Source organism: Saccostrea cucullata, unplaced genomic scaffold (assembly GCF_032062105.1).
Source record: "Saccostrea cucullata isolate Sc308-1 unplaced genomic scaffold, CSIRO_AGI_Scuc_v1 ctg189, whole genome shotgun sequence".
Classification (NCBI taxonomy): domain Eukaryota; kingdom Metazoa; phylum Mollusca; class Bivalvia; order Ostreida; family Ostreidae; genus Saccostrea; species Saccostrea cuccullata.
The window spans coordinates 224,748-239,399 of record NW_026927680.1 but is presented as its reverse complement, the minus strand read 5'-3'; the positions used below and the strand labels follow the sequence as shown (position 1 = coordinate 239,399).

General features: G+C 37.7%; 1 protein-coding gene across 1 annotated transcript in view; it reads right to left on the bottom strand.

Annotated features, from left to right (window-relative positions):
• LOC134275179 (uncharacterized) overlaps positions 1-14,652 on the bottom strand; it is a 62,411-nt gene that overhangs the window by 29,507 nt on the left and 18,252 nt on the right. Inside the window, exons 18-24 of the mRNA XM_062757431.1 lie at positions 8,781-8,843; positions 8,083-8,164; positions 7,895-7,982; positions 7,503-7,604; positions 7,228-7,387; positions 5,354-5,508; positions 3,838-3,997 (exon numbers count right to left, since the gene is read on the bottom strand). Coding sequence (XP_062613415.1) covers positions 3,838-3,997; positions 5,354-5,508; positions 7,228-7,387; positions 7,503-7,604; positions 7,895-7,982; positions 8,083-8,164; positions 8,781-8,843 — 810 coding nt within the window. The remainder of the gene's footprint in view (positions 1-3,837; positions 3,998-5,353; positions 5,509-7,227; positions 7,388-7,502; positions 7,605-7,894; positions 7,983-8,082; positions 8,165-8,780; positions 8,844-14,652) is intronic.

The following is a 14,652-nucleotide window of genomic DNA, read 5'->3' as shown; positions in this document are numbered from 1 at the left end:
TGCCCATTTTATTTACCCAAACACAAGTTTATATACAGATGATGTTGTTTCCTTTTAATTTCAAATTCAAATATTATCCACCTTGCAATGAGGGCAAAATTTAAAAAAGCAAAAATTTTCCAGTATATATATAGGATTCATTTTGTCAGAATCAATACTAGTAGCTACGGTACACGTATTAATTCAGGCAGAGCTTTGGAAAAATCAACTTCAAGTGATACTTAAGGTTTCACACTCAATATCCAGACATTGTCAAGATGTTAGAATTTTTATCATATAAATTGATGATATGTTTTATTTTGTTCAGCTTTTTTCCCTCCATTTTATGCATGTATACCAGTTTTTATTTTCTCATCTATAAAAAAGATGAAAGGAAGAAATATGTTTCTTTCTTAGGACCCTAGTCATGAGCTTCTTGATGCATTAAACCTTATTGTAATACATTTGTCACTTAGCAGGTGGCAGAAAATTGTATATTAAATTGATATAACATACAACTAGATCTTCTTTTATTCTTTGCTTAATGACTACATCTATTTCCATGATTAAACAGTTGATGCAGCATCCACTTGCATTTAGGTAAAATATATAAGATATAAATAATATATAGGAAAAAGCACATATAAAAAGTTTACTGTGGGAAATGAACCCTCCTGGGTGTCATGATTTGAACAATGTACAATCTACACTACCTGAGGATGATTCCATTTAAAATAGAAAAATATCACTAAACATGGCTTTGAAGTACTTGAAAAGAAGATTTTAAAAGGTTTCCCTATATATCCTTATGTACAACTTTGGTCAGCCATTTTCGGCCCAAAACTAGCCCCAGAGGTCATGATTTGCAAACTTGAATCTTCACTAACTGAGGATGATTCCACATTAGTTTTTTTCCTGGCCCAAAGGTTTTTGAGAAGAAGATTTTTAAAGTTTTTCCTATATATTCCTATGTAATACTTTGGTCAGCCATTTTGGCAATATGATTCAAACTTGAATCTACAATACCTGCCACATGAGTTTCACAGGCATAGTGGTTCTTGACTAAAGATTTTATATATTCCTTGTAAAACTTTGTAGCCCCACCCTGTTTGAATGTTAAATTAGGATAATTTCATTTAAGTTTCATGTTTCCTTTCTCAATGATTCTTAAGAAGATTTTTAAAAGATTTTTCCTAAATATTCCTATGAAAAATTTTGGTTGGCCATTTTGGCCCCACCCTAGCCCCGGGGGGTCATGATTTGAACAAACTTGAATCTACACTATCTGAGGATGATTCCACATGAGTTTCATCTTTCCTGGCCCAGTGGTTCTTGAGAAGAAGATTTTTAAAGATTTTTCCTATATATTCCTATGTAAAACTTTGGTCGGCCATTTTATATATGATTTAAGAGGATGATTCCACATGAGTTTCAAGTGGTTCTTAAGAAGAAGATTTTTAAAGATTTTTCCTATATATTCCTATGTAAAACTTTGGTCGGCCATTTTGGCCCCACCCTAGCCCCGGGGTTCATGATTTGACAAACTTGTTACACTACCTGAAAATTCCACATGAGTTTCATCTTTCCTACCCAGTGGTTCTTAAGTTTTTAAAGATTTTTCCTATATATTCCTATGTAAAACTTTGGTCATTTTGGCCCCACCCTAGCCCCGGGGTTCATGATTTGAACAAACTTGAATCTACACTACCTGAGGATGATTCCACATGAGTTTCATCTTTCCTGACCCAGTGGTTCTTAAGAAGAAGATTTTTAAAGATTTTTCCTATATATTCCTATGTAAATTTGGTCATTTTGGCCCCACCCTAGCCTTGGGGGGTCATGATTTGAACAAACTTGAATCTACACTACCTGAGGATGATTCCACATGAGTTTCATCGTTTCTGGCCCAGTGGTTCTTGAGAAGAAGATTTTTTAAAAATGCTATTAATTTTTCACTAATTCATAATCAGAAATGGCCCTTCATTTGAAGAATCCAACACCCACCAAGTTTGGTTGAAATTGGCCCTGTGGTTCTTGAGAAGAAGATGAAAATGTGAAAAGTATGAAATGGAGAATTTTAAAAAAAAAATTATAATAGAAAAATATTTTATTTTATATAGTTTAAGGTTATTAATGTAATGAAGTACAGTATAGTAAACGCACAATTTTCTCCCCATAACAAAGTGTTGCAAAAAATACTTCTAGGTCTGTTATAAAATAGATACATAAATCATTCTGTCATAGAATAAAACTGCGAAAATTACTCCTTAAGTGTTGAAATGAATGTTTACAATGTTTTCTATCTAAAATCAACTAACTTTGACATCTCAATTGCTCAGCTATTACGTCATGTAGCCGATGACACTGTGAAAATATCGCAAAAATCTTTCCTATTCCTGAAATAAATTTAATATCCAACAACAAATCATTGAATATCCTCTATGTTTCCCTTTACATCTTGAAAACAAATCATTGAAACAGTAGTCTCAGTCAATTGAAATGTTTAAAATCAGTTTTATTCATTTTTAGCTCACCTGAGCCAAAGGCGTCGTCCGTCTGTCTGTCTGTCAACTTTTCACATTTTCGACTTCTTCTCAAGAACCAATGAGCCAATTTTAACCAAACTTGGTACAAAGCATCCTTGGGTAAAGGGGAGTTTAAATTGTTAAAATATTCCAAGTCCCCTTACAAGGGTAGATAAACAAAAAATGGGTGGGGTCACTAAAAAATCTTCTCAAGAACCACAGGGCCAGGAAAGCTGAAACTTATGTGGAACCATCCTTGGGTAGTGTAGATATTAAGTTGTTAAAATCATGACCCCCGGGGAGAAATCAAAAATTTTACATAGAAATATATAGAACAAATCTTTAAAAATCTTCTTCTCAAGAACCACAGGGCCAGGAAAGCTGAAATCATTTGGCAATATTATGGAGTTTTAAGGATTTTTTACTGTTCATCATAAGTAATCAGCAATATATCAAAAAATAAACTCTCCTTTCGTTTCCCGGAAAGTTGCTAAGGCTACTTGAAAATGGGTTATGTATGCATATCCATTGCTCTTGTTGGAAAATTTCAATGTAAAGGTGATGGAGAGTTGCTGATGCAAAATTTCACTACATTACGCCTCAACAGGGTCTTACGTACCATATGCATTAAGGAAAGTCCTTGTACTGGAAGTCCAAGCTTGGCTACACTGCTCTAAGTTAGAGAAAAGTCGACCAAATTATCTGAAAAACGGGCATTGAAAAATGCCAAAGAATAATTCCTTTGCTCAAATCTCGATATTAATGAACCTAATGTATCTAGAAATTAAGCTGCAATTGATTTTTAGGGAAGTCTTGCATGTTTTTCTTGAATGGCTGGTAGGGGGGGGGGTGTTTTAACAGTCATATTTAACTTAGTAAAGTAAAAGATAAACATTTAACATTTTTATCAAATCTCTGATGATCTGAAAAGTGAGTTTAGCCTTACTTTATTCTGTTTTGAAAACATAAGGTAGAAAAATCAAACATTTGTAGATAACTGCTTGCTGCGTTTCTTTTGCGTGTCAGTATACATTTAAGAAAATCTCAATTCTAGTTTTAAGTCTTTCCATTATATTGGTTTTTATATTCTTTCAATATTTACTGTAGAATCAGCATTGTTCCTGCGGGACCAATTTTTGTAGGTCACCCTTACCCACAAATTTACTTCCCTGGAACGTTTATTTTGTTAACATATTGATTCATTAAATAATCATATTTACGAGTAACCCACGAAATTTTTTTTCAAGCATGCATGATACAGTTTACTATACTGGCAAAAAATACATCTCTGTCTACAAAATACTTTTTCCCATTATAAGATCTGCAGAGTTACCTCCCATGGCCAGAGTCCAGATATTGAAGCAGCAATGTCTGATGTTGTCTTCTTCTCCACAATTCCATGAATCACTTTTTGGATGTAATTTCTCAGAGTTAGTGCTGTTTCCAGCTCTTCTGTTAAGTTCACTTTTTTTAATGTTAGTTCAACTCTAGCACTGAAAATGAAAAGCAGATAAAGCATGAGTGCACTTTAGTACGTCATTTGGAACCTTTTCGGCTACCCATTTTAAGCTTAACATTACAATATATCGCTAAATTAATCTATGATTAATGTGCAAGCATATGCTTTTGATATTTATTTCTAGAATTTTTTGTCATACATATTTCTATAATTACAGAAAATGTAATTGAAAAGAACATGTAAAAGCCTTTTTTGAACGGGACCACTTTCGAATCTATATCCGCAAATAGGCGGAGACATTTAAACCGCATGGTTGTGGAATGTAAACATTAGAACATACGATTTTTTCACATTGCGAATTGAAATGGAGAAGAGAGAGAGATCGTGTTGATTTCATGGTGCACAATTATCAAATGATTCTAATGTTAAGGGATGGGGTAAATGTCTCGCTGTGTAGACCATAATACAGAGGCGACATAAGCCTATACATGTACTTACTAATGACACTGTCAATACATGTACCAGAATTCTTTCAAAACACCGCTAATGAAAAGCATAAAGATAAAAAAGAGACATATTATCTTCAAACCTCTCATAGTTTGAAGTTGGAAGTACGATAGATAATGTCACAACAGAGACTTAAACACAATGAATGTTTCAATGAAAGCGTTAGAGTATTGAACAGCAGAAGGTCACGTGAGAAAGGTGATTATAATATCAATCGTTGTTGCTCAGTGACCGGTTAATTTAGTAGGTATCTCGACCCTAGTTTGGGGACATTTTTTTTTTAATTAGATATGAGACGCAACTTGGCCAACATTGTCCTTTGGATATGTATAAGTTTAAGTTAAAATACATATTCTGTGCAAATAAGAAAAATGGCCAAGTTGCGGCTCGATGTAAACAAAGTCGTTGAAAACTGGTATGCACATGAATAACAATAGAAATGAGACAAAACTGTTTGAACCCTGTCTAAAAAGCTAGTGTCGTTCGGCATTATTTAATACTTCCATGTAATATAATATACCAAAACCTGCTCTTAAGACATTGTTTAATACCTATAAAACATAAATTTAATGAATTTTGGAATTTTATTTTGCGTAAAACATCGGGATCCAACTCTCATAGCTTAGGTGCACTCATTCTTTTGTCTTATATTAAACAATTTTTACCGATTTATTTTTTTGACGAAACTTCTGTATAATCCTGATGCAAGTTGGTTTAATAATTTTATTAACATTTATTGAATAGTTTTAACGAAAATTTTTCAATTATATCCCAAGTTATTTGAAATATGTACTGAAATCTATTCTTTCAGACCAGATATTATTATCCATACAGTTGTCATGTAAAATCAAATTATTCTCAGTTTTTAAATAACTTTATATACTCTGTGGGTTCTGTCCTGTTGGTAGTGTAGACAATATTTCTTGGAGAACCCCTGGAATCATTGAAGATAACATGGACAGATTCACTCAGCTCTGTCAGCCAGGTCTGGGGTACCTCTGTCTCATCAGTGGTCTCCACCTGTAAACACACTCCTCCCTACAAAGACACAAATTCAACCTGTAAAAAAATCCCTCTCTACAAATACATCAACTCAACCTGTAATCACACTCCTCCTTACAAAGACATCAACTCAACCTGTAAACAAATCCCTCTCTACAAAGACACAAACTCAACCTGTAAACACACTCCTCCCTACAAAGAACCAAACTCAACCTGTAAACACACTCCTCCCTACAAAGACATCAACTCGACCTGTAAACAAATCCCTCTCTACAAAGACACAAACTCAACCTGTAAACACACTCCTTCCTACAAAGACACAAACTCAACCTGTAAACACACTCCTTCCTACAAAGACACAAACTCAACCTGTAAACACAATCCTCCCTACAAAGACACAAACTCAACCTGTAAACACACTCCTCCCTACAAAGACATCAACTCAACCTGTAAACACACTCCTCCCTACAAAGACATCAACTCAACCTGTAAACACACTCCTCCTTACAAAGACATCAACTCAACCTGTAAACACACTCCTCCCTACAAAGACATCAACTCAACCTGTAAACACACTCCTCCCTACAAAGACATCAACTCAACCTGTAAACACACTCCTTCCTAAAATCACAAACTCAACATGTAAACACACTCCTCCCTAAAAAGACATCAACTCAACTTGTAAACACACTCCTTCCTACAAAGTCACAAACTCAACCTGTACACACATTCCTACCTACAAAGACATCAACTCAACTTGTAAACACACTCCTCCCTACAAAGACACAAACTCAACCTGTAAACACACTCATCCCTTCATGAACATCAACTCAACCTGTAAACACACTACTCCAAACAAAGTCACAAACTTAACCTGTAAACACACTCCTTCCTACAAAGACACAAACTCAACCTGTAAACACACTCCTCCCTACAAAGACATCAACTCAACCTGTAAACACACTCCTCCCTACAAAGACATCAACTCAACCTGTAAACACACTCCTTCCTAAAATCACAAACTCAACCTGTAAACACACTCCTCCCTAAAAAGACATCAACTCAACCTGTAAACACACTCCTTCCTACAAAGTCACAAACTCAACCTGTAAACACACTCCTCCCTACAAAGACATCAATTCAACTTGTAAACACACTCCTCCCTACAAACTCAACCTATAACACACTCCTCCCTACAAAAACATCAACTCAACCTGTAAACAAACTCCTCCCAACAAAGTCACAAACTCAACCTGTAAACACACTCCTCCCTACAAAGTCATCAACTCAACCTGTAAACATGCTACTCCAAACAAAGTCACAAACTTAACCTGTAAACACACTCCTTCCTACAAAGACACAAACTCAACCTGTAAACAAACTCCTCCCAACAAAGTCATCAATTCAACCTGTAAACACACTCCTCCCTACAAAGAACCAAACTCAACCTGTAAACAAACTCCTCCCTACAAAGACATAAACTCAACCTGTAAACACACTCCTCCCTACAAAGACATCAACTCAACCTGTGGACACACTCCTCTCTAGAAAGACACAAACTCAACCTGTAAACGAACCCATCTCTACTTACTAACAAACTCAAACCTGTAAACATATTCTTCTCTTCAAAGACAAACTCAACCTGTAAACACACTTCTTTTTTAAATATGTATATAGTTGGAATTGGTTACAAATTTATTTTCCATCTTTTACAATGATTTGTGAATAATTTTTCTAATTAAAAGAAGCACATACTGTGCAGTTCTTATTGGAATGATTTGCCCTTGCTTTGGAGTACTTTTTTAATCTCTTCTGAGCAGTCTGGAGAATTTGTTTACCAATCGTTTTCTTTTCTTCCACTGTAAAGCTTTTTGTTTTATTTCTACCACAAGCCAGCTTAAACTGCAACACTTTTCTAAAAATTAAAAAAAATGTAAGGGACACATGTCTATTAATAAACTCCTCAAAATGAAACTAAATGAATGAGATCTTGTTTTACGAAGACTTTGTTTCTGTACATCAGTACTCACTGGTCCTGAACACACTTCTCTGTGCAGAGAGGGAGGTTCTTGTAATGGCCGCCACTACACCAGTTACATCCCTTTGTTGCCTGACATTCTGTTGATCTAGAACTATAAATAAGCATGAGAGGGAGAATCTATAAGCATAGACTTATGTACATATTGCTAGTAAAGGGCAATAACTTGTGCTGTGGCTATCTAATCCTTATAAATTGCTTGAAATAAATTTTAACACTTGTAATTACTGCATAATGTTAGAAATTGGTGAATGATTTTGTTGAGAATTTGGAACTTTAAATACTATAATAAAGAATGCATTCTCAGAAACTCTGAAAAAGACTAGTTAAATTAAAACATGTAGATGTAACTCTTCATAACTCATGCATATAGATATGACTTACATGGCTGTACAAACAGGTTTACATGGCTGTACATTAGTCGATTTATTTTCTTTGTCTGAAGACTGCATCTGCCAGTGTTTATGGGGTCCTAAACCACACAAAAATCAAACAAGCAAAACAATTAATTATATACAGCTTTCTTCTTTATATTCCAAATTACACAAAATATTATGATTCAGTTAGCGTACCAGGGCAGGGTTTGTAGCCATCAGTTTTGTTAATTTGGTGGGTACATCTATCCATATAATTACTGAAACATGTGCAGGGGCACTGAAACATTCAAAAAGAAAGGGAAAACATTTCTACATGTAAATACAGTCAAATCTTGCAGAACTTAGAAAAATAATGAGATTGGAGAGAAGTGTTGTACACACTAAACCAACAATATGATGGTTAAGGTATATAGGACAGCTACATGTGTTACTTCCATATACCCTTGATATTAAGTAATATACTTTACCAAACACTCATTCCATCGGATAGAAAAGTATCTATAGGTTTTGCATGTCTGATATAAAAGGCAAAGAACAATTTTTTTAATTTGGAAAATGGCAGGAAGTGACATCAAAACAATATCAATGGCAATTGTTGGGACATAAAATTAACCAAGTTCAATAACCAGCATCTTTCCACTTTAAATGGCTAAAACTTAAAAAAAATTGTTTATGTACATTTTAAAAAAATGGAGTAAAGTGGTGCGAGCTATATATAATCTATGTTCCAACTTGCAGGCTTCAAGATGTGGAAATGATTCATTCAAAGAATAAATCATGCACATTCGTGACCAACAACTTTCTGTGGATTTATAGAATCTGGTTAAAACCCTCTAAGGGGTTAATAAAAAGTGAGGATTGTGAGCCAAGAACACTGTCTGTTTTTTTCCTACCTGACAAATGTTTTTCTGAAGATGGTCGCAAACAGAACATTTCTCTGTACAAGAGCAAGCTGCCTACAAAAGTACATGTACATGTAGAAAAATTTTCTTATAAAAATATGGAAACGTTCATGTAAATTAAATACATACTGTAAAAGCACAAAAATTTCGTTGTTAACAATATTCAACGAAATTAAATCCCACACGAAAATTTATTTAACTATATATTGAATAGGGTTACTTTCAAAACAACGAAATTAAATGTCCACGAAACTATTTTTGATGACAAAACAACGAAATTTTATGCCAACGAAAATTTGTGCTTCTACAGTATACAAGTATTTGAAACATAAACTATAAAACATTTAAAATTACCTCAAAGACACATATTTTGCAATGAAAATTGTTACCAACCAAAAAGGAAGAATGCAATTAAACTTTTAATTTCTTTCAAGTTAACTTGATTCTGTATACCTGTGTGGTGTGACAGGTAGACAGTGGTTTGTAGATGTGTTAACTTGATTCTGTATACCTGTGTGGTGTGACAGGTGGACAGTGGTCTGTAGATGTGTTAACTTGATTCTGTATACCTGTGTGGTGTGACAGGTGGACAGTGGTCTGTAGATGTGTTAACTTGATTCTGTATACCTGTGTGGTGTGACAGGTAGACAGTGGTTTGTAGATGTGTTAACTTGATTCTGTATACCTGTGTGGTGTGACAGGTGGACAGTGGTCTGTAGATGTGTTAACTTGATTCTGTATACCTGTGTGGTGTGACAGGTGGACAGTGGTCTGTAGATGTGTTAACTTGATTCTGTATACCTGTGTGGTGTGACAGGTGGACAGTGATCTGTAGATGTGTTAACTTGATTCTGTATACCTGTGTGGTGTGACAGGTGGACAGTGGTCTGTAGATGTGTTAACTTGATTCTGTATACCTGTGTGGTGTGACAGGTGGACAGTGGTCTGTAGATGTGTTAACTTGATTCTGTATACCTGTGTGGTGTGACAGGTGGACAGTGGTCTGTAGATGTGTTAACTTGATTCTGTATACCTGTGTGGTGTGACAGGTGGACAGTGTTCTGTAGATGTGTTAACTTGATTCTGTATACCTGTGTGGTGTGACAGGTGGACAGTGGTCTGTAGATGTGTTAACTTGATTCTGTATACCTGTGTGGTGTGACAGGTGGACAGTGATCTGTAGATGTGTTAACTTGATTCTCTATACCTGTGTGGTGTGACAGGTAGACAGTGGTTTGTAGATGTGTTAACTTGATTCTGTATACCTGTATGGTGTGACAGGTGGACAGTGGTCTGTAGATGTGTTAACTTGATTCTGTATACCTGTGTGGTGTGACAGGTGGACAGTGGTTTGTAGATGTGTTAACTTGATTTTGTATACCTGTGTGGTGTGACAGGTGGACAGTGGTTTGTAGATGTGATAACTTGATTCTGTATACCTGTGTGGTGTGACAGGTGGACAGTGGTCTGTAGATGTGTTAACTTGATTCTCTATACCTGTGTGGTGTGACAGGTGGACAGTGGTCTGTAGATGTATTAACTTGATTTTGTATACCTGTGTGGTGTGACAGGTGGACAGTGGTTTGTAGATGTGTTAACTTGATTTTGTATACCTGTGTGGTGTGACAGGTGGACAGTGGTCTGTAGATGTGTTAACTTGATTCTGTATACCTGTGTGGTGTGACAGGTGGACAGTGGTCTGTAGATGTGTTAACTTGATTCTGTATACCTGTGTGGTGTGACAGGTGGACAGTGGTCTGTAGATGTATTAACTTGATTTTGTATACCTGTGTGGTGTGACAGGTGGACAGTGGTCTGTAGATGTATTAACTTGATTTTGTATACCTGTGTGGTGTGACAGGTGGACAGTGGTCTGTAGATGTGTTAACTTGATTCTGTATACCTGTGTGGTGTGACAGGTGGATGTGTTAACTTGATTCTCTATACCTGTGTGGTGTGACAGGTGGACAGTGGTTTGTAGATGTATCAACTTGATTCTCTATACCTGTGTGGTGTGACAGGTGGACAGTGGTCTGTAGATGTGTTAACTTGATTCTGTATACCTGTGTGGTGTGACAGGTGGACAGTGGTCTGTAGATGTGTTAACTTGATTCTGTATACCTGTGTGGTGTGACAGGTGGACAGTGGTCTGTAGATGTGTTAACTTGATTCTGTATACCTGTGTGGTGTGACAGGTGGACAGTGGTCTGTAGATGTGATAACTTGATTCTGTATACCTGTGTGGTGTGACAGGTGGACAGTGATCTGTAGATGTGTTAACTTGATTCTCTATACCTGTGTGGTGTGACAGGTGGACAGTGGTCTGTAGATGTGTTAACTTGATTCTGTATACCTGTGTGGTGTGACAGGTGGACAGTGGTTTGTAGATGTGTTAACTTGATTCTGTATACCTGTGTGGTGTGACAGGTGGACAGTGGTCTGTAGATGTATTAACTTGATTTTGTATACCTGTGTGGTGTGACAGGTGGACAGTGGTCTGTAGATGTATTAACTTGATTTTGTATACCTCTATGGTGTGACTGGTGGACAGTGGTCTGTAGATGTGTTAACTTGATTCTCTATACCTGTGTGGTGTGACAGGTGGACAGTGGTCTGTAGATGTCTTAACTTGATTCTGTATACCTGTGTGGTGTGACAGGTGGACAGTGGTCTGTAGATGTGTTAACTTGATTCTGTATACCTGTGTGGTGTGACAGGTGGATGTGTTAACTTGATTCTCTATACCTGTGTGGTGTGACAGGTGGACAGTGGTTTGTAGATGTATCAACTTGATTCTCTATACCTGTGTGGTGTGACAGGTGGACAGTGGTCTGTAGATGTGTTAACTTGATTCTGTATACCTGTGTGGTGTGAAAGGTGGACAGTGGTCTGTAGATGTGTTAACTTGATTCTGTATACCTGTGTGGTGTAACAGGTGGACAGTGGTTTGTAGATGTGTTAACTTGATTCTCTATACCTGTGTGGTGTGACAGGTGGACAGTGGTCTGTAGATGTGTTAACTTGATTCTGTATACCTGTGTGGTGTGACAGGTGGACAGTGGTCTGTAGATGTGTTAACTTGATTCTGTATACCTGTGTGGTGTGACAGGTGGACAGTGATCTGTAGATGTGTTAACTTGATTCTCTATACCTGTGTGGTGTGACAGGTGGACAGTGGTCTGTAGATGTATTAACTTGATTCTCTATACCTGTGTGGTGTGACAGGTGGACAGTGATCTGTAGATGTGTTAACTTGATTCTGTATACCTGTGTGGTGTGACAGGTGGACAGTGGTCTGTAGATGTGTTAACTTGATTCTGTATACCTGTGTGGTGTGACAGGTGGACAGTGGTCTGTAGATGTGATAACTTGATTCTGTATACCTGTGTGGTGTGACAGGTGGACAGTGATCTGTAGATGTGTTAACTTGATTCTCTATACCTGTGTGGTGTGACAGGTGGACAGTGGTCTGTAGATGTGTTAACTTGATTCTCTATACCTGTGTGGTGTGACAGGTGGACAGTGGTCTGTAGATGTGTTAACTTGATTCTGTTTACCTGTGTGGTGTGACAGGTGGACAGTGGTTTGTAGATGTGTTAACTTGATTCTGTATACCTGTGTGGTGTGACAGGTGGACAGTGGTCTGTAGATGTGTTCACTTGATTCTGTATACCTGTGTGGTGTGACAGGTGGACAGTGGTCTGTAGATGTGTTCACTTGATTCTGTATACCTGTGTGGTGTGACAGGTGGACAGTGGTCTGTAGATGTGTTCACTTGATTCTGTATACCTGTGTGGTGTGACAGGTGGACAGTGGTCTGTAGATGTGTTAACTTGATTCTCTATACCTGTGTGGTGTGACAGGTGGACAGTGATCTGTAGATGTGTTAACTTGATTCTCTATACCTGTGTGGTGTGACAGGTGGACAGTGGTCTGTAGATGTGTTAACTTGATTCTGTATACCTGTGTGGTGTGACAGGTGGACAGTGGTTTGTAGATGTGTTAACTTGATTCTCTATACCTGTGTGGTGTGACAGGTGGACAGTGGTCTGTAGATGTGTTAACTTGATTCTGTATACCTGTGTGGTGTGACAGGTGGACAGTGGTTTGTAGATGTGTTAACTTGATTCTGTATACCTGTGTGGTGTGACAGGTGGACAGTGGTCTGTAGATGTGTTCACTTGATTCTGTATACCTGTGTGGTGTGACAGGTGGACAGTGATCTGTAGATGTGTTAACTTGATTCTCTATACCTGTGTGGTGTGACAGGCGGAGAGTGGTCTGTAGATGTGTTAACTTGATTCTGTATACCTGTGTGGTGTGACAGGTGGACAGTGGTTTGTAGATGTGTTAACTTGATTCTCTATACCTGTATGGTGTGACAGGTGGACAGTGGTCTGTAGATGTGTTAACTTGATTCTGTATACCTGTGTGGTGTGACAGGTGGACAGTGGTTTGTAGATGTGTTAACTTGATTCTCTATACCTGTATGGTGTGACAGGTGGACAGTGGTTTGTAGATGTGTTAACTTGATTCTCTATACCTGTGTGGTGTGACAGGTGGACAGTGGTCTGTAGATGTGATAACTTGATTCTGTATACCTGTGTGGTGTGACAGGTAGACAGTGGTCTGTAGATGTGTTAACTTGATTCTGTATACCTGTGTGGTGTGACAGGTGGACAGTGGTCTGTAGATGTGTTAACTTGATTCTGTATACCTGTGTGGTGTGACAGGTGGACAGTGGTTTGTAGATGTGTTAACTTGATTCTCTATACCTGTATGGTGTGACAGGTGGACAGTGGTCTGTAGATGTGTTAACTTGATTCTGTATACCTGTGTGGTGTGACAGGTGGACAGTGGTCTGTAGATGTGATAACTTGATTCTGTATACCTGTGTGGTGTGACAGGTGGACAGTGATCTGTAGATGTGTTAACTTGATTCTCTATACCTGTGTGGTGTGACAGGTGGACAGTGGTCTGTAGATGTGTTAACTTGATTCTGTATACCTGTGTGGTGTGACAGGTGGACAGTGGTCTGTAGATGTGTTAACTTGATTCTGTATACCTGTGTGGTGTGACAGGTGGACAGTGGTCTGTAGATGTGTTAACTTGATTCTCTATACCTGTGTGGTGTGACAGGTGGACAGTGGTCTGTAGATGTGTTAACTTGATTCTGTATACCTGTGTGGTGTGACAGGTGGACAGTGATCTGTAGATGTGTTAACTTGATTCTGTATACCTGTGTGGTGTGACAGGTGGACAGTGGTTTGTAGATGTGTTAACTTGATTCTCTATACCTGTGTGGTGTGACAGGTAGACAGTGGTTTGTAGATGTGTTAACTTGATTCTCTATACCTGTATGGTGTGACAGGTAGACAGTGGTCTGTAGATGTGTTAACTTGATTCTGTATACCTGTGTGGTGTGACAGGTGGACAGTGGTCTGTAGATGTGTTAACTTGATTCTGTATACCTGTGTGGTGTGACAGGTGGACAAGGGTTTGTTTACCTGTGTGGTATGACAGGTGGACAAGGGTTTGTTTACCTGTGTGGTGTGACAGGTGGACAAGGGTTTGTTTACCTGTGTGGTGTGACAGGTGGACAAGGGTTTGTTTACCTGGGAGGTCAACATTACCGCTACATTGCCAAAAATTTCAACTCATTACCGCTACATTTTTTTCAGATTTTCCACCGATCATTACCGCTACCTTTTTCCGGCCAAAAACAACTCATTACCGCTACATATTGAATCAGTCCAAAACAACTCATTACCGCTACATATCGATTTAGCCAGGTATGGTTCTGTATATATGAGTTCTAATCAACAGAATTCACTCACTATCTAATCAGAATGAGTATACTTAT